This window comes from Saimiri boliviensis, chromosome 1 (assembly GCF_048565385.1).
Source record: "Saimiri boliviensis isolate mSaiBol1 chromosome 1, mSaiBol1.pri, whole genome shotgun sequence".
Lineage (NCBI taxonomy): Eukaryota > Metazoa > Chordata > Mammalia > Primates > Cebidae > Saimiri > Saimiri boliviensis.
Window position 1 is genome coordinate 137,219,987 of NC_133449.1, and position 21,285 is coordinate 137,241,271.

General features: G+C 41.4%; 1 protein-coding gene across 3 annotated transcripts in view; it reads right to left on the bottom strand.

The window, feature by feature from the left end:
* Positions 1 to 21,285, bottom strand: part of WWOX (WW domain containing oxidoreductase) — a 1,146,684-nt gene that overhangs the window by 810,706 nt on the left and 314,693 nt on the right. For all 3 annotated transcript variants that reach the window (XM_039475359.2, XM_074404819.1, XM_074404815.1), the window contains exon 7: positions 462 to 647. In XM_039475359.2, the coding sequence (XP_039331293.1) occupies positions 462 to 647 (186 nt within the window). The remainder of the gene's footprint in view (positions 1 to 461; positions 648 to 21,285) is intronic.

The following is a 21,285-nucleotide window of genomic DNA, read 5'->3' on the forward strand; positions in this document are numbered from 1 at the left end:
GATTTCTAATATGCTCTAACTACAGTACTTCCCTTTCTACAATTACACAGCTAATGTCGGCATTGAATTCCCTAATTTCTCATTATAAAACAATTGGATTTCATCTCGCAGGCTTTAATTGCATTGTTTCTCCTGCTAGAATAACTGCGCATTCTTCTTGGTAAGATGTTGAAGTTGTTGAATTACAAATCAATAAAGGTCGCGCCATTCAGATTTCATCAATTATTATTCCATCTCTAAGCAAAATCAATGAGGAGCTTGAAGTATAGTTGTAGAAGCAGTCCCCCACAAGCAAACAGACACACAAAAGAGGACCCGGAAAAATTAAGCCAGCCAGGTGGAGTCCAGCCACACGTCTCAGAGTAGGACTAATGAAAATTATTTTCAGAAGGAGAGCCTGGGGGGGCTATTAGCTGGTACGAGAAAGGGGAGAAGTGAAAAAATAGGTGATTCGAACCCACCGATGGGACTCTGAGGAGACCACAATGACACGGGCAGGAGCTGAGCGGCACAGGACATCCTGCAGGAGCTGGACGAGGTAGAAGTGACCCAGATGATTCACCTGGAAGATGGTCTCCAGGCCGTCTTTTGTGAGACTCCAGCTGAGAGCAAAAGCTGCTGCATTGCACACAAGCACATGGAGGGGCCTGAAAAATAAAACATTCCATGTTATGTGGTCAAAAACACTACCACCAAGGACAATCGATGCTCCTTCAGGAACGACCAATTCTTTTCTTTTTTTTTGAGACAGGGTTTCACCATGTTGGCCAGTGTAGTCCTGAACTCCTGACCTCAGGTGATCTGCCCACCTCGGCCTTCCAGAGTGCTGGGATTACAGGTGTCAGCCACGGCTCCCGGCCTGGAATGATGAATTCTTTCTCCATGTTCAAGATTCCAACCATTTGGAAAAGGGATACCCTACAATGTCACATGGCTTTGAGTGAGCAAGTGTACTCGGTTGCTGGGGATGAGAGGCTTCTTAGGATATAGTACTTTCCATGTGAAAACCAGGACAGTGGCAGGCAATCCAGGAAGAGATGTCACCCTAGTTGGAGCTCACGTTCAACCACCTGATTAACTCTTCTTTCATTCATCCAAGTCTCGCCTTCTTTGTCTGTAAATCAAAATAGCCCTTAAAATAGCTACGAGTAACAAAGGAGAAATCAGGCTGTGAAAAAGGCTGACAAAGGGCCAGGTGCTGTGGCTTACACCTGTAAACCCAGCATTTTGGGAAGCAGAGGCAGGTGGATCATTTGAGGTCAGGAGTTCGAGACCAGCCTGACTGACATAGTGAAACCCCATCTCTACTAAAACACACAAAAATTAGCTGGGCGTGGTGGTGTATGCCTGTAATCCCAGCTATTCAGGAGGCTGAGGCTGGAGAATCGCTTGAACCCCAGAGGCAGAGGCTGCAGTGAGCCGAGATCGTGCCACTGCACTCCAGCTGGGGCAACACAGCAAGACTCTGTCTTTAAAAAAAAAATAAAAAAAAAAAAAAAACAACACTGAAACAAGACCCAGCACTTGGTACGTGCTAAGCAAACGCAGCAAGTAGGAAATGTTCTGTCTAAATGGAGGGGCACATATTGTTTAATGATATAGAATTCGTTGTAGAAATCAGATAAAATGAACATTTTATAAGGAAGCCTTGGGATAGGTAAGTGGAAGCCTGTTATAATATTCCCTCTCATTCTGTATATATTTATTTATTTTTTTTATTTTTGGATAAGACCTTGCTCTGTCATCCAGGCCGGAATCCAGTGGTATAGTCATAACTCCCTGCAGCCTCAAACTCCCAGGTTCAGACGATCCTCCCTCCTTAGCCTCCCAATTAACTGGGACTATAGGGGCACACCATCATGCCTGGCTGACAGGCTCTCCCCATGTTGCCCAGGTCGGTTTTGAATTCCTGGGCTCAAGCAATCCCCCAGGCCTAGACCTCACAAACATAATCAAATTGTTAACTATAAAAGTAAGCCTTTCATTCAAATCAAAAACCTTAATTCTCAGAAAGTAATTGTATTTGTGAAAAAAATCATCCTAACGTACTAATAAGAATTGTACAACAAAGTATATTCAAGGCTATCCACAGTGTTTGTGATAAAATAAAGCAGTAAATTAGAAGTAAACTAAATATACAATTGAGAAATTATTACATGACGTAGAGTATATCCTTATGACAGAACACTATGCAGCCATTAAAATCATAAATCTACTCACCTTGTAAAATACTTACGATATAAAATAAAATTTAATATATTTTATGATCAGACACAGACACACAAAAACAGAGATAGCGAGAGACAGAGAGAGATGGAACAGTTATGAAGGGTATATAAAATTAAGAGGCTGGGCACAGTGGCTCACCTCTGTAATTCCAGCACTTTGGGAGGCTGAGGCAGGATGATCACTTGAGCCCAGTATTCAAGACCAGCCTGAGCAACATGGCAAGACCCCATCTCAACAACAACAACAAGTTAGCCAGGTGTAGTGGTGTCTCCTGCAGTCCTAGCTAGGTGGGAGGCTGAGACAGGAGGGTGACTCGAGCCAGCAGTTTGAGGCTGCATGGGAGCTATGATCACACGAGTGCATGCATCAGAGCCAGACTATGTCTCCAAATTTAAAAAAACAAAAGACACTTTTCACATCACAGCCTAGAAGTTTCAAGCTTTTAAAAATACAAATGTTGGCATGCAATGAAAGGAAACAAAAATCTTTATAGAAATTAAAATATTTTGTTCTCTAAAAAAGTAAAACAAAAGAGTGACAAATATCAGCAGTCCTACAGAGGCCTTATATTCTTACTATATAAAGAGTTGTTACAAATCAATGAGAGAAACACACATTCTAAGAGTCTAACAGAAATAGTGACAGACAGTAGAAATTTTCTAAAACTGGATTACAGGTAACCAGTGCAATACTTAATATATCCAACTACACTAGTAGTAAACATTAAACTATTTTCTATCAAATCAGCGTATTTATTCATACTATTACATTTGTATTATCTTGTATAAAGTTGGCACCCTTAATAATGAAAATATATATCATGAGAATTCAAAGATTCATACTACTTCACCAAGTAATCCTGTTTCCAAGCAGGAAAGCATGTATGTAGCAGGGACAGTAGAAATGGTGTAGTTAATACCATTAGGGAAAAGTATTTTATCATTGATAATGTTTAGAATTGCCAACACGTGATGACCGTAAAAAGCAGATCAACATTTAGCCAGCTTTACTGTTATTTTTCCATTCTATATGAAATGCTTCCCCATTCTGCCGGCATCTGGGGTAGACCATTCCTACAGCGACCTCCCATCCTTTTGAGAAGTCACTCCTACAGTGGGTTCAATGGCAGGAATCGGTGAGTTGAATGGTACCTCCCACTCCACTGCTTCTACAGTGGCTGGAATGGTAGGAATCTGCTAACGTGACCTTATTTGGAAAAAGGCTCTTTGCAGGTGTGATTAAGTCGCACATCTTGAAATGAGGTCATCCTGGATTACAGTGGGCCTTAAATCCAGTGACAGAACTATCCTTACAAAAGAGGAGAAGGGGAGAAGGAACACCCACACAGAAGGAGATGGAAAGAGAGAGACAAGAGATTAGAGTGACCTATATAGAAACCAAGAAATTCCAAGGACCACTGGCAGTTACTAGAAGCCAGGAGGAAGGCATGGAACAGATGCTCCGTGGAGCCTTCAGAAGGAGCCAACGCTGCAGACCACTTGATTTCAGATATTTGGTCTCTAAAACTCTAAGAGATTAAAATTCTGTTGTTTCAAGCCACTTGATCTATGCTAATTTGTTATAATAGTTTTAGAAAACTAATATAGGTAACTGGGCATGGTGGCGCATGGCTGTAATCCCAGCTACTTAGGAGGCTGAAGCAGGAGAATCCCCTGAACGCGGAAGGCGGAGGTTGCGGTGATCCAAGATCGCACCACTACACTCCAGCTTGAGCAACAAGAGCAAAACTCCGTCTCAAAAAAACAATAATAATAGCTTTCAAGATTCTTTCCTAAAAAAGAAACTTCAAAATTCATATAAAAGTTTTTGCACAAGAATGCATAATACATCAACTAAAATTATAAAATTCTACATGAACTAGAAGGAACCTAATATCCAGCAACAGAAGAGCAGATAAATAATTAAGCCAGAGATTCCCAAACTTTCTCAATTTAATTGAAAAAGCAGGAAACTAAATTTTATATGTGTGGTTCATACCCCATCCTCCCCAAAAAGATTTCTAGGTACATAATCAGGATTACTTTCTTCTTTTATCCTTTTTATTTTTTTTAAATATTTTCTGACTTTTCTATAATAAACATAAAATAGAGAACTTTACTGAAACTTAATTCATATACCATAAAATTTACCTGTGTGAACAGTACAACCTAATTGTTTTAGTAAACAGAACTGTACAATCATAACTACATTCTAATTTTATAGCACTTTCATAACTTAAAAAAAAAAATTAGCAATCACTAGCCACCCTCTACCCACCTATACTGTCATCCCCCAAGCACCATTAATCAACTGTCATATAGATTTGCCTATTTTGAACATTTTATGTACTAAATGGAACCATACAATAGATAGTCTTACGTGACGGGCTTCTATCACTTGGCATAACGTTTGCAAGGTTCATCCATGTTGCGGCAAATATCAGTACTTAGTTTCAATAGGAAAATAATATTCCATTATATGAATATACCACACTTTGTTTATCCCTTCACTGTTGATGGATATTTGGATTGTTTCCACTTATTGGCTATTAGGAATATCACTACTATGTACATTCACTTGTAAGATGCTGTGGAAATACATGTTTTCACTTCTCTTGAGGATACATCTAGGAGTGGGATTGCTGGGTCATATGGCAGCTCAATGTTTAACTTTTTGAAGAATGGTCAAACTGTTTTCCCATATGGCTGTACAACTTTACATTTCCACCAGGAATGTATTCGGACCCCACATCTTCATTGTTATCTGACTTTTTTATTTTAGCCATCCTAGTAAGAAGTGGCATCTCATTGTGGCTTTCATTTGCATTTCCCTAATGACTAATGATGTTAAATATCTTTTATGTATTCAGTGGCAATTTGTGTATCTGATTTGGAGGAATACCTATTTAGATTTTATGCTCATTTTTTAACTGAGTTATTTTGTATTACTGAGTTGTAAAAGTTCTTTATTCTAGATAGAAATCCCTTATGAGATACTTAATTTGGAAGTATTTCCCCCATTCTGTAGGTTATCCGTATACTTTCTTGATGGTATCATTTGCAGCAAAAAACACTTTTCATTGGATGAAACCCAATTGTTTTCCTTTTTGTCACTTATGCTATTGGGGTTTTACCTAAGAAACCATTGTCTAAGCCAACATTGCAAAAATATACTGAATGTTTTCTTCTAAGAGTTGTGTAGTTTTAGCTCTGACATTTACGTCTCTGAGTCATTTTTTTTTTTTTTTTGCTTTTTTCTGTATAGTTTATGTGTGATCTAACCTCATTCTTTTGCATGTGGATATCCAATTGTTCTAGCATAATTTGTTGAAAAGACTATTTTGAATTGTCTTGGCATCCTTGCTGAAAATCAATTTACCATATTCATGGATTCATTTCTGGACTCTCAAGCCTGTTTTACTATCTCTAGAGCTATGCCAGTATGACACTGTCTTTATTACTAAGGCTTTATAAAAACCTTTAAAATTGAGAAATGGAGGCCCTCCAATGCTGTTATTTTTTGTTTGGTTGGTTATCCAGGTTCCTTTGCATTCATATACAAAATTTTAGATCAGCTTTTTAATTTCTGCAAAAAAAGTTAACTGAGGCCAAGCACATTAGCTCATGTCTGTAATACTAGCACTTTGGGAGGCCAAGGTGGGTGGATCACCTGAGGTCAGGAGTTCAAGACCAGCCTGGCCAACATGGCGAAACTCCATCTAGACTAAAATATAAAAATTAGCCAAGACATGATGGCAGGTGTCTGAAATCCCAGCTACTCAGGAGGCTGAGACAGGAGAATCTCTTGAAGCCAGGGAGCAGTCAGCCAAGATTGCACCACTGCACTCCAGCTTGGACAGCTGAGCAAGACTCCATCTAAAGAAAAAAATTAATAAAGTCAACTGAAATTTTAATAGAGATTGCACTAAGTTTGTAGATAATTTGGAGAATATGATCATCTATACAATATTAAATCTTCAGATCATGAACATGATAAAATGTTCATGAACATGGGATGTCTTCATTGCTAGTATATAGCAACACAACTGATTTAGGCATATTAAACTTTTATCCTAACAGAACTTGTTAGTTTTAATATTTTTAAAGTGCATTTCTAGGATTTTCTACAGATAAGGTGATTTCATTTGGAAATAAAGATAGTTTTACTTGTTTCCAATCTGGATTTTTTTCTCATTTTTTTTTTATTTGCCCAACTGCTCTAGCTAGGATTTCTAGTAGAATATTAAAGTGCTGAGAGTGAATATCCTTGTCTTATTTCTTGATCTTAAAGGGAAGGTACCCAATCTTTCAGCATTAAGTGTGATGTTAGTTATGGGTTTCTTATAGATGCCCTTTGAGTTGAGAAAATGCCACTTTATTCCAAGTTTACTAAAAGTTTTCATCACAAAAGAGTGTTGGACCTTTCTATAATGTGTTTTTCTCTGTATATTGAAAGGAACTTTTATTCTACTATTATGGTGTATTATACTGACTGCTTTTTTAAATGTAAAATCAACTTGAATTCTTTGGATAAATCCCACTTAGTCATAATGTATAATCCTTTGTATATATGCCTGCATTTGGCTTGCTATCATTTTATAGAAAATTGCTGCATCTATATTCATAAGTGACAGTGATCTAAAGTTTCCTTTTCTTACGATGTCTTTGTCTGACTTCATAGAATGAGTTGCAAAGCGTTTCCTCCTCTTCTATTTTTTTAAACACTTTGTGGAGAATTGGTATTAATTCTGTAAGTGCTTGGTAGAAAGCATTCATTAATTTTATAACTAGAAAAATGTATGAAATCACTGTTGTTGAAGTATTCATGCAAATCTTATTATCACTGGGTGATCTGGGTCTCATTAAGAAATTATTCATTCTGTTGCCTAATCTGTTTTGCAACCCATGCCCTACGTAAAAGTTTAAAAGTCGTGATGTGGTTGGGGTCAGTCATATTTGTTTGACAACACCTGTTTTCCACATATGATCCCCACTACCGTTGTCAATACACAGTCCCTCTATGGCCGAGCTACTCTCTGAAGAGACAGGCACAAATGCTTTGAAGCACCAAGACTGCCAATAGCACTCATTAGACTCTGCTTCAAATAAAAGCAGAATCTACTGATTTGTAGCAGGGATAACTCATATGTTGTACTAAGACAGGACCATTGCCGAAGACCTTATGGGGAGAGGGAAAGATGGGCAAAGTAAAGACATGACTTATATTTGAGCTCCCTGCAGGGTGCATCTGAAATATTTGGCTCACTTTTTCTGCACTGTTAATATTTTTTTTTCTTTCTTTTTTTTTTTTTTTTTTCTTTTTTGAGTACTAACTGTTGGTCGGGCACATTTTTAAGAGATTTTTATACTTAGGAATCCTTGGTGACATGCATTGTGATTGCCATTCTACAAACAGAAATTTGGTATCAGAAATAGCTAACACAGGCCAGGCATGGTGGCTCATCCCTGTAATCTCAGCACACTGGGAGACCAAGACAGGAGGATCTTTTGGGCCCAGGAGTTCAAGACTAACCTGGGCAACATTGCGAGACTTCACCTGAAAAAAAAAAATTTTTTTTTAAAAAGATTAGCTGGTGGCATGTAGTCCCAGCTAGTTGGGAAGCTGAGGTGGGAGAATCTCTTGAACCTGAGAGGTTGTGGGTACGGTGACCCGTGATCGCCCCATTGCTCTCCAGCCTGCGGAACAGAGGGAACGCAGGATCCTCTCTCAAAAACAACAAACAAACTAATATAAAGGGTCACCAGGCTTCGAGGGTACTACGCTAACCTTCTCTCTCTTACATAGCTCCCTGGAATGGACAGAGCCAAATTCTCGGAGAGCTTCTAGCTCAGCATGTTATTTTACTTACCTCTCATGGCCAGTTAGTTAATCTCAGTGAACCTGTGTCCTCCCCTGTAAACTAAATATACTCCTCCCACAAATGTTAAAAGCAAAGTCCCAGTATTTTGCTAGCCTGCCAGGGTTAGATAATTGTTACTTCCTTTGTCTCCATACCCTTCACTTTCACCCAGAAGACAAAAATTAAATTCCTCAAAGGTGATTTCTGCAGTGTTTACCTACCTTTAAGACAGGCCTGGACATTGAGAATTTTAACACCATACTTCTCAATAACAACAATGTCTCTTATAGTTACCTTTATTCTTGCCTGTACATTTTCTCAGGAACATGCAAAGCTCAGCAAACCAAGCAACTTGCCACCAAAGACTTCAGCCTGGAGCAAAGAACCCACAGAGGACCTGGGAGAACCCTTTCCTCTCTCACCAAATTGTAATACCCTTCATTAATGTTAATTGCACAGCACCAGAGGCAAAATATGTATCCTGTACCTAAAACTTGTCACCTCTATTAATTAAAAACAGGCTTACGGAATACAAAACTATAAAGTGCTTGACTTTTTTTTAATTGTAAAGACACTTAATTGGCTTGTACAAAAGCAAAAGAATTCCTTTTGCCTCACTTTAATGAGGTTTTTATTATTCAAATGGCACATTGTGCTCAGTTTTGACTAAAAGCCATTGCAATTCAAAAGATGCTGAGATGATGAATATTTACAGACTATCAAAAGGAAAGTTTGAACTATAAAGACAGAATGGAAACAAAAATAGTATCTTTCCAAAAGCTGAGGTTATTAGTCAGCAATTTAAGGGGCTAGTTTTTTTTTCTTCTTGGATGGATTCCGATCTGTGAGGGGTGATTAATGGCAGAAAAGGTTGTCCTCCTTGTCTAGAACCTGAGATTCCAATGCAGGACAGCTTGCAGGCTCTCTGTGGCTCTCCTCCTGCCACAGATAACATCCCTACGCTTTTCTGATGAGTGGCCCGAGAATTCTCTGTGCTTGCTGACTGTGGAGATGGTATATATAAAGTGGCAATCCCTTCAACTGGAGCCAATGCAATCCTTCTGGGCCAGAGGACAGCCCCTCAGTAGGTAAGGTAGTGGTGTTGGTGGGCAGCTTGTCATCAATGAGAATGACAGTGGGCCAAAATTCCTGATAACAGAGCCAGGCTTTCTGGCAAGAGTGGACTTAGGTGGCACTGCCTACTGCAAAGGGACCGGCCCCTTTCCTTTTTTTTTTTTTTTTTTTTTCTTGAGACAGAGTCTGGCTTCATTGCCCAGGCTGGAGTGAGGCCACTACACCTGGCTAATTTTTGTATTTTTAATAGAGACAGGGTTTCACCATGTTAGCCAGGCTGGCCTCAAACTCCTGACCTCAGGTGACTTGCCCACCTCAGCCTCCCAAAGTGCTGAGATTACAAGGGTGAGCCACCTCACTGGCCAGATTTTTGCATTTCTGACAAGACGGTGGCCCCGCCCAGACCTGCAAACCAGTCCTGTGGCCCTCACCCAGGAACGGACTCAGCACAGGTTCGACTCCCTGTGAGGTCACCTTCAAGCCAACCAGTCAGCAGTTCCGACTCACTCACTGGCTCCCTACCCACCAAATTTATCCTTAAAGACTCCGATCCCTGAATTCTGTGGGAGACTGATATGAGTAATAAAACTCCAGTCTCCCATACAGCTGGCTCCGTGTGGATTCAACTCTTTCTCTATCTGCATTTCCCCTGTCTGGATAGATCGGCTCTGTCTAGCCCGCAGGCAAGGAGAACCCATCAGGTGGTTACATTTTCCTCTCCACTGGCTCACTCTTGCTGCGCGTCCGTTCAATCAGATCTCTCCGACCATCAGGTAGGGAAAAATCAGAACGGAAGTAAATGAAGGGAAAAAAAAGAGGGTGAAAAAGGCGAGGGCTGGAAAAAGAACAAAAAGCTACTCTCCTGACCTAGGCAGGTTGCACTAGCTCTCTCTTCTCAATTATGGTCTGTAGTTTTAAAAGACTCATCTTCATTCAGTCTCCTTTCTTGCCCGAGACGTACTTTTCATTACAAAGCTGGATAAATTCCATTCCGTCCCCATCCAGAACCTCTCAAAGCTGCCTGGAGAGCAGTGGCTTCTCAATAAATCCAACAGCCTCCTCTCTGCTCAGACCAGACCGCCCTGTTGTAGAGGATCCTGCTCCTCCCTGACTTGTGGCTCGCTATCCTGTCTCGGCTCCTGCGATACCTTCCACTCTTGGACCTCCCAATGCCACAACTGCCCTCTCTTTTGTCTCCACCAACCCTTCCTCTTTGGGCCATTGTTCCATCATCAGCCTCTCTTGTTTCTGTCTAAAGTCTTCACTGCAGCACTTTGACCCAAATCCATGACTCCAAACAAAACCTCCCTGAAGACTTCAAACCCAGAGCTCTGGCTGCTGTATTCTTTCCAAGTTCCAGAATCTCCTTCCCACCTGTCAGTCTGTCTTCCTGGAGACGTTCTTACAAATTCAGAGTCATCCCCTTATTTCTGTAATGGCTGATATTCACTAACCAGTCATCTGATTACAAACACTCAGGAAAGAATGTGTGATTCCGTCTTCTCCTTTAGACTTTGTGACTGGTCAAGAGTCTCTAGGCTCACTAGGCCCTCCTAATACACTGTCCCGTCCCCTGCATTTTCACAGAGTTGGGACGACAGTGCTCCATCAGCATCTCACCCGCTCCGAGCCACTGTGAGCATGGACTCCTCCAGGTAACTGTCCACTGCCGGTGGGCACTCACATCTGGGAACTCACAACCCACGCGGACATGCTCTCTTGGCAAGGACGACCAACTCGGTGACACAGTTCCTTCTCCAGGGTGCCCCATAGAATCAGGCTGAAACAAATTTCCAGTAGAAACCATAACCTCCTTCCTCCTCCGCTCTTCTGGGAGCAGTCCCCTTATCGATCATGTGAACAAGAACCCCCATCCCAGGCTCAGCTGCTAGGATCGCCACCTAAGGCGACCACTGTCATTGCACGGTTCTAGCATTGTTCCCTTTAGATGTAGTCACTGGAACAGCCCACACCTGGTCTTGCCACCTCTACATTCGACTTGACTTTTCATGAATACTGAGCCCTAAACTTACTAACAAAGTATTTTCATCTTACGTACCCATTCTCAAAAATGTCTTGTTCCCAAATACCTGCTAAGTTAAACACAAACTCATCCTGACATTCAGGTCCTTCTAAGCAACAGCCCCAACTACGCCCCTCCAGGAAGGCTGAATCATCCACTGCCCCATGGATGAGCATGCCCCTCACTAGATTAGATCTGGGTCTTTGTTCGTGCCATTCCCTCCATCAAATTCCTAATTGTTCTTCAAGGTTTTGCTCAAATATTATCTCACTGAAGAAATTTTCCTTCTAATAATCAACACCTTGATTAGCCCTCTTTAAAATCCATTTGCAATATGTAAATACACAACTGCATGTTACTCAACATTAAAAAAAAAGTAAACTACTACTAATGCATAAAACAATATGGATGATCTCAAATGCACTGGCCCAGGCAGGGTCACAATGACGTCCAATGCTCCCTGCTTTCTGGTATTCATGCTTTCATGTAATCCCCTCAGCTCGTGGGTGGGTTAGACCTGGCAATTTGCTTCTAACCTACAGAATACGAAAAGAAAATGATGGGCAATTCTTCTGAGATTAGTTTACAAAAAGATGTTGGCTTCCATATCACTCTTTTCCTGCCCTCTTGCTTAATCAATTTAATGGAAGCCAACTGCTGTCTTACCAACTCCCCCCTGGAGAGGCCCACATGGCCGGGAACTGAGGGTGGCCTCTGGTCAATATTCAGGAATTAAAGCTTTCAGTTTAATGCTCCAGCCATGCATGATGTTAGGTCCTTTCACAGTCAAGCCTTGAGATGACCTGGGCTCCAGCTGATTTTTTTTTTTTTTTTTTTTTTTTGAGACAGGCTCTCAATCTTTTGCCCAGGCTGGAGTGCAGTAGTGTGATCTTGGTTCACTGCAACCTCTGCCTCCTGAGATCAAGCTATTCTCCCGCGTCAGCCTCCCAGGTAACTGGGATTATAGTCATGTGCCACCATACCCGGCTAATTTTTGTATTTTTAGTAGAAACAGGGTTTCACCATGTTGGCCAGTTTGATCTCAAACTCTTGACCTCAATGATCCACCCACCTCAACCTCTCAAAAGTACTGGAATTATAGGTGTGAGCCACTGTGTCTGGCCCCCAGTTGGCATCTTGATTGCAGCCTAAGAGAGGCCCCCAGACAGAAAGAACCAGTCAAACTGTCCCCAGATTCCTGACTAACAAAAATAGTAACTGGGAAAAATAGTCCCCCAAAGAGGGCCACATCCTGCCCCCCACAGCCAGTGAATATCCTAACTTACAGTGTATAAGAGATGCTGAAGGGTAAGCAGGTAAGACCTTGTGTGTTGGGCTGTTCTTACATTACAATAAAAAAGTAACTGAGGCTGGGTAATTTATAATGAAAAGAGGTTTAATTGGCTCCGATTCTACAGGCTATCCAAGAAGCATGGCACCAGCATCTGCTTGGCTTCTGGTGAGGCCTCAGGAAGTTTACAGTCATGGAGTAAGCAACTAACACGGTGAGGTTGGGAGCAAAAGAGGAAGGAAGGTGCCAGCTCTGCTGTGAACTCATTCATCACCAAGAGGATGGCCCTAAATCACTCACGAGCGCTCTGCCCGACGATACAAATGCCTCCCAGCTCACCCCAACACCAACACTAGGGATTATGTTTAAATCTAACATTTGGAGAAGACAAACATCCAAGTCTTGAGATGGGGAGCATATGCTAGATAATCTAGGTGAGCCCAGTGGCATCACAACAGTCATGAGATCCTCTCCCAACTGTGGGTAGGGGGAGATAAGACTGTAGGGCTAAGGTCAGAGAGATGCAACAGTGCTGCTGGTTTTGAACATGATGTGGGTGACCTTCAGAAGCTGGAAAAGGCAAGGAAAAAGATGCTCCCTGGAGTTTCTAGAAAGCAGCAGAGCCATACAGACACCTTTGTTTTTTCTGAGACAGAGTTTCACTCTTGTTGCCCAGGCTGGAGTGCAATGGGGCGATCTTGGCTCACCGCAAACTCAGTCTCCTGGGTTCAAGCAACTCTCCTGCCTCAGCCTCCCAAGCAGCTGAGATTACGGGCATGCGCCACCACGTCCAGCTAATTTTCTATTTTTAGTAAAGATAGGGTTTCATCATGTTGGACAGGCTGGTGTCAAACTCCCAACCTCAGGTGATCCTCCCGCCTCAGCCTCCCAAAGTGCTGGGATTACAGGCATGAACGACTGCACCCGGCCCATACCGACACCTTAATTTTGGCCCAGTGAGACCCATGACAAACCTTTAACCTACAGAGCTGTCAGATAGCTTTGAGTTGTTTTAAGCACGTAAGTTTGTGGTAATTTATTACAACAACAATGGAAAACTAATAGAATGAGACTGTTTATGTTTGCTGTTTTAAATTGCTAAGTTTTGGGGGTAACGTAGCAACAACAGACAACTAGTGCATGTATTATACTATGCAAACGAGTCCAAACTCGAAAAGTGACGTAAAGAATAGTCATGTTTATCTAACAATCTTGAAAAGACATACCTGTAGGGACAGAAAAAAGATCAGTGGTTGCCAGGAGCTAGGTGTCTGGGGCAGGTTTGACTACAACATGGCACAGAGGGGGATGATGGAACTGTTCTGTATCTTGACTGTGATCATGGTGGCTCTATGACTGTGTTTGTCATAATTCATAGTGAAATTTGCCCTTTTATTGTACAGTGCTACCTGTAAAACTCACTTTATTTAAAAAAATTTGTTTAAAAGCCAATAGGACTTTCAGTATTTCTAAAAGCACTGATCACACCCTACCAGGAATGAGCCACTGTGTATAGGCCTGTAAATAAACTACACCCAGTGGGACTTTAGCAACAGGGTCTCACTCATCTGTCTGTCTTTGGAATGACGTGCAGAGCTACAAGCAGCAGCCTGATTATGTGGCATTAAGAAATCAGAGGGAGATAAGATGCTTGAGCTTCACCCATCTCCAAACCGGCTCTCATCTGTACAGTAGAAAAATTAGCATATTTTAAATCACAGTGCCCTCTGTTTCCTGCTTATACACTTATACCAAGTGCTTACATGCCTTCCTTGAGTGGTCCACTGAGATGGGGTTGACGATCCCTCACTCAGTCCCAGATGCCCATCCTACATGTCAAAACCTCCCTACCTCCCAAAGGCAACTCAGGAGATTCTTCCTTTCTCCAGGATTTCTTCCCTTGCTCTTCATCTGCACATCGGCAACATCTTTCTCTTCAAAAGTTCTTGCATGCTTTCCAAAGACTTTTTACGAGGTCAAGAAGACAGACACAACTAAATGACCCAAGTTCCTTCAACTTCCTACCAGGAGATAGCTGCATAGGACAGGAGATGGAGCTGTTACGCAAATTCCCTGTGATACAGTCTTTCTGCTCCTTAGTTCAGCTAGCGCCAAGTTCTTGTCTCACAACCAGGAAGAATCAGGCATGCAGACATGGGAGCGTGAGTGGAGTCAAATTTACTAAGCCAAAGGAAAACTCTCAGTGGAGAGGGGATCTGCTGGGGGTGGTTCCCCTACTGGAAGGTGGTACAGTTGCGCTGTGTGGCTGGGTCTGGATCCTTACATAATCTCAGAATGGGGAGTGCAGGCTGATTGTTTTATGAACACATACAAAAGGTTGAAGGGAAAGTAACACTCAAAGGTGGGCATGACAGTGTGGAAAACCAGTTAGGGAGGGGCAGGTATATGTAAAATATGTGAAACATGGGGATCAATCAGTAGAGTGCGCCAAACGGGAAAGTAAGTTATCAATCCAGTCCCAAGATTTAACTTATAGGTTGGCTTTCAGTCTTTAAACTGTTTTGGGCTTGGATCTGGGGTTTCACCAGGGACCCAACACTATCTACCTAGGCATCTGGCTGGTTCCTGCAACTCTCACCTAAACTTTAAGTCCCCAATAAGGCACCAGATACCAGTCATCCCAACTTGAGCAGGGCCAGGAGGATTGGCTTCCAATTCTGCTTAGAATTTGTCCATTACTTAACACTTTCACCATGTGCCATAATCTGTATGTGCAAACGTTATCTGTACAGTAGACAACAATCAACATTCACAGAAAGGAAGTGTGTGTTTGCCCAGAGTCAAGATCTAGGAAGTAAACCTTTTGTACACATCTGGATGGATACATCTGAATCGATGCTATTTTCCTTATGGCATTTGGTCTACGGGACATTAAACAGTCATGTTTTGCAACGTATTACTTAAGCAGGAGAGAAAAAGTTGATTTGGTTCTAGTTGATCAAGAAAGAGCCATTTATGCTGTGGAGACAAGACAAGCCCATTAGGACTCAAGGAACCCAAGAATGAGACATATCATTTCAGACCTGAGATGCGAAGGGTGCTTTAAAGAATCCAGGAGCAGCAGTAGCCACCACCATGGGGCTGAGATGCAGAGAAGATTTGTAAGTGAAGTTGTTAACATGCTGCTCCCCAAAAGTGATGCAAAATTTTGCAGGTTAAATAAACAGTCTTCAGAATGTTAAGATAATTTTGGCTTTTGGCGATTTCATTTCAGACACAGCAAAGGAATGAGCTGAGTGGAACGGTATGTAAAGGGAAATACTTTCCAATCCCTCCTAGAAACAGAATGTCACACCATCTGGGGCATTTCTTGACTAAGCTGCAAGAATTCATACTATTTGGAAATACTCTGGAATTCAATACAAACAGCCTAAGGACCCACAGTCCCAAAAGAAACTTTAGTCTTTGCTGGTGTTCAGCTGTCTTTTCTCTCAGAAAACGGAAAAAAATACTACAGAATTCCAAGTGTAACCCCTGCTTAAATACCTAGTGGTGGTTTTCTGAAATCGTGGATGGCAGCATACACTGAACATAGCAATTCCCTTCAACAGCTGCCTCGGTCCAGGTAAAGTCAAATGTACTTCAGCAATCCATCAAGGCCACAGCTGCTCAAAATGCAGTGTGCCTGTGCCACTAGCAACACCGAAGACAATTTTAGGTAGCATGCAGAGAGTTTTAAAAAATTATTTATACACTGTAAAGGAATGGAAACTATATAATTACCCTCTCGAAGTCACAATTTCATAAATACTCCTCTGAAGGATGATTTCTTAAAATTGGCAGCAATAAACATTAAACGGTACACTGATGCAGTGATTTTGCAAAAATGACGATATAATTGGCTTAAGTTTGACAAAGCAATGCTGAAAGATAAACAGTATGAAAAGTACAGAACAAATATGAGCGATTTTCTTTCAGATGAGGAACCCTCAGAAAATGTTAGTCATTCTATAGAAAGAATGAGAAACATGATCCCCAGCAGAATATCTTTTGCATGATGTGTTCATAACAGAATTGTTTCGTTTAGTGCAGTTCTAGCAGGTCAGAGAGGTATGTGACAGATAAAATGGTATGACAGGTCAAACTCAGGTTGTCTCCTGGGTCTTTCTCTCATTATATGTGTGACCCTTAGCAAAGTTAATAAACCTATCTGAACCACAGCTGTGTCCCCTGTATGAGGGGATGATAATGCTCACCTTGTTTAACAGTCGCAAGAATTAGAAAAAATATATAAAAGGCTTAGCATCAGCCTTGACAGAGATGGTGCCTAAAAGAGGTATTTCCAGTTTTCTCAGATGCACATTCTACTCTGGGGATATTGTCCCCACAGATAATTGAGCGATAAAAAAGAAAACACATATACATTGTCTTCCACATTTAGAAGATATTTATGTACTGTTTCTCCGGCCCTTACTCAATCTCTCTGGTAGAGAATGTCCTGAATAAACATTGAAAGAAAGAAAGCAAATACAACAAGAGAAATATCAACACATAAAATCAGTATCAGCTTTGGTCGCCAATGACCATCAACTGTGCTTCGAAATTTGAAAGAACCTTTACAAGTGGAGAATGTGACAGATACCGTCAAGTATTAGAATAATAATTAACCGGGAGTGGATTCTGCTGTCAAGATAACCTAGCCAGATTTAATTGATTCTTTTTTTTTCTTTTCTTTTCAGTTGGAATAGAGAAAATAATCCAAAACAATCAACCAGAGTGGAGCACAGTACTGGCTGTGTCCCCTAGAGACGACCAGGAATTTTTCATTTCATGCACCATTTGCAACTTCTTATAGTGAATTCCAGGACATCAGTACATACACTTAACAGAAAATGGAAATACTCTTGTTTTGTCATTTCCTTAAATTTTTGCCTCACGTCCATTACCTTGATTATATTTTCCCATCCCATCATTGGCAGTCCCAGCAGCAAAATCTCAATCTCATTGATTCTAAATGAGAGCAAATGTAAAGAGTAGCACATCCACACGCTCCCCAAGATGGTTTTCTAGGGAAAAGGCATCCATCTGATAATGGTGCCCCAATGGCACTTAGTGCAATGGGCATGATATCTGACATGCAGGTCTGATGCCTTGGTGCTGTGGTTCTGGTTGTTTCTATTTCTCTCCTGCCCTTTGCATTCAGCACTTTATTGCCCTGTGTTCTGGCTTCCTGGGAACATTTAATAAAATGGACAATCAACTGTAAATGCAGTAAGGATGGGGGCTGGCGGGGAAAGTAAGAAGAAGTTTTAACTTCAACTACACTCATGACCTACTAGCCTCACTTGAACATAGCGCCCTTGGACAGAAAGGATGTAAATTAACCGAAGTCTCTCTTGGCAAATTCCCCTTTGTTCATCTGACAAATGAGTCACTGTCTTGTCCTATACAAGTTCAGTTGTGATATGAAAGAAATTTGATAGGCCAAAGTAGAATTTCACAAACTCCACAAGAGAATGTGACTATTATTCATACAAATAAAAGAGGGAAAAAGCTGCCGGATGAGAAGGGTCAGGGGTAGCATTATATAGAGAAGAGGGAATTGGTTCTTTCTATGATCCTCATCTTCTGATGCTCAAAATGGAGTCAGTCGTAACCATGGACCTGAAACACCTGAACGATACAGATGGTATCTGAAGTCACCTATGCTCTCACACCTAGGATTAGGCTTGGCATACAACACAATTTTGTTGAATGATGAAATCCCTCCAAAATAAATAAGATACCACTGGCAAAATCCTTCTGCATCTTTGATCACACTAAGTTCACAGTTGTCTGTTTAAAACACTGCATACAATCGGTATGTTTTTTTAAAAACCCACAGAGTCCCTCCCTCTGTTAACAATATCCACAACACAGTCATTTAAGCACCATTTGCTTAGTTTACGGACCATCTGTGTTTATAAAATAGCACTGGAAACTAACTCATCTGTACTTCTTAGCCTAGCCTCGCCCTTTGCAAAAAACTTCTGCTAAGTGGGGTTGCTCTTCTGATTTTGAGTTTCACAAATGCATACATGTTAAGATAATAGAGCGTCTTGGTGAACCTTGGGAAAGAATGTTCCACGGTCCGCAAAGCTCATGCAATCGGGCTGACCTGCAGTGTGAGTAATTAAGTGAAGGTCCATGCAGCCTTCAAACACATCCATGGCTAAGAAGTCAAAAGTATCCAGGAAACTTGAGGGAAGGGCTAGAGGAGCTGGCATTAATTACTTGGCAACGTCAAGTCAGAACATATTTACTCTCAGAACTGAAAACTCTGCCTTTGACTGTGCTTTCCTCGTGGGAGAATCTGGGGAGCCTCTGTGCCAAGCACTGCCTAGTCCAGGGCCTGGCACAGTGGGAGGACTGGCATTCGTCGACACTACTTACACTAAAATAATCTCTGGGCCTCCTGAATACATCAAATGCATCCCTCAAAGCATTTTACTCACTTGATAAGTGTGGAAAATAAAGGCAATGAACAAATAATGAGCTTTCCTGGAAACACATTAGCATTTCTGCAAATTAACGTAACGTTTTGTGGACATAAAGCAAAACTAAAGCGGCAATAGACGCCATTATTTATGAACTTGTGCAGATCATGGGTACGTACACTCGGCAGAAAAAGCACGGGAAGGGAACATTAATTTTTTAATAAATTTATAGAATAGTACATACTGGATGATAATTTCATTCACATTATGCAAAGAGAGCGTATGTAAATACACTTTATACAGTTTTAAGCAGGGACGGACTTTACGGCAGAGGTGAACTTACATTCACAATACGAAAAAAATTGGGGACTGTGCTTAAGCACATGGTCAAGTCACTCAAACAATAAAACAACTCATGCATTTTGTACATTTCCCTTGCCAATGACAACTCTTTCCTCTGTTTTGCCTAGAGATATATGGAGCTGTAATAGAGTTCAGAAGCCCCTGACAGCTGTGTGCTGCCATTCAGACCTGAAAGATTCCATGTTATGATAAAAATTAATGTATTCTGACATCCTCTGGGACTTTCTGGGCCCTGGGAATAGCTAATGAAGAAATACAACCTTGCTGGAGAATGGCACTTGGCTCTGGAGTTGAGGATTAATTCGCATGTGGTGGTGGTGCGGTCCCCCTGTCACCAGCTATAAAGCAACCAGACCCCAGTGCCAATGGGAGCCAGTGCTGATTGGTTAGAATTACTTTCCAGGTTAGGGGAGCTCGAATAAGCAAAACGCTTTACAAAATAATTCAGCCCAACTTAGATTCAGCCTGCCACTCCTTAAACCAAATACGAGTCATTCAACACCCTGTCTCTTCTTGGCTTTAATCGTCAACTTAGAAGCTTCTCCCCAGGAAAAATACGTCCTCAGAGACTGTACGAACAATGGCCTGGTACCAGTTTACACTCCTTCAAGAGAGGTTCAGAAAGGAGGTGGGTGTGGAACCTGCGGGAAGGGCTGAAGGAAGCCCCCAATTTCAACGGACCTCCAACCCTATCTTCCAACATGTTTACCGCAACCCCCACAACCCATGACGACTACAAATAAGGTACAGTACTCACAACTATGTTCACAGTAGCATCATTTATAACAGCCAAAAAGTAGAAACAACCCAAAGATCCACCAACTGACAACCAGATAAACATGGTACATCCACATAATGAAATTTCTTTCAGCCATAAAAAGAAATGAAGTATTGATTTTTGCAATCACACAGATGAACCACGGGAACATTATGCGAAGTGAAAGCCAGTCACAAAAGACCACGTATGGTCTAACTCCACTCAGATGAAATGTCCAGAGTAGCAAAAGGTCAAGATAGAAAGCAGACTGCTGATTGCCTTGGGGCTGGAGGAAGTAGGGAAAACAACTGCTAATTGCTACAGGATTTTTTGGGGGGGATGATGAAACTGTTCTGGAATTTAAAAGCGGTAATAGTGGCATAACTTTGTGAATGTAATAAAAACCATTAAACTGTACAGCTTAAAATAATGAACTTTGGCTGCAGGTGGTGGCTCACGCCTGTAATCCCAGGACTTTGGGAGGCTGAGGTAGGCAGATCACAAGGTCAAGGGTTCGAGATCAGCCTGACCAACATGGTGAAACCTTGTCTCTACTAAAAATATAAAACTAACCCAGCATGGTGGCGCATGCCTGTAATCCCAGCTACTGAGGAGGCTGAGGCAGGAGGATCGCTTGAACCCAGGAGGTGAAGGTTTCAGGGAGCCAAGATCGCGCCACCGCACTCCAGCCTGGGAGACAGAATGAGACTCCATCTCAAAAAAAAAAAAAAAAAAAAAAAGAATTTCATCATATGTAAATTATGTCTCCATTGAAAAAGAAAAAGAAAATCCCAGGGCTCTGAGAAACACTTCCTGACATTTTCCAAATGAGTTGAGTAGCCTTCAGCGAGGTTCCTCACCCTCTCCCGAAAGCAGCCTGAGCTAAGGTCTCTCCAGACCATCACCTAACGTCTGTGCTCCCACCATACACACCAAGACGGGATACAAGATACAGCGAGTTCCACAAAAATAAGGCAGCTCTTTTTTTAAACAATTGATGGGCAACACAAAGCTAGACATTTCTCTAGACCCGGACACTATTTCAGCCTATTATTAGAATTTTACCATGTCAAGTTGAATTTACTCTGAGTAGCTGAATTTTTAGCTATTTTAAGAAATGTTAGATTCAAAAATTTTCAACTTGGTTTTTATTAAAATATTATTCACAGTCTTTTCCACTTTATATTTTGTTAATTTACTGTCTTCATTAAATTATGGAAAATGTTGAAAAAATTGTATTAGAAAGAATAT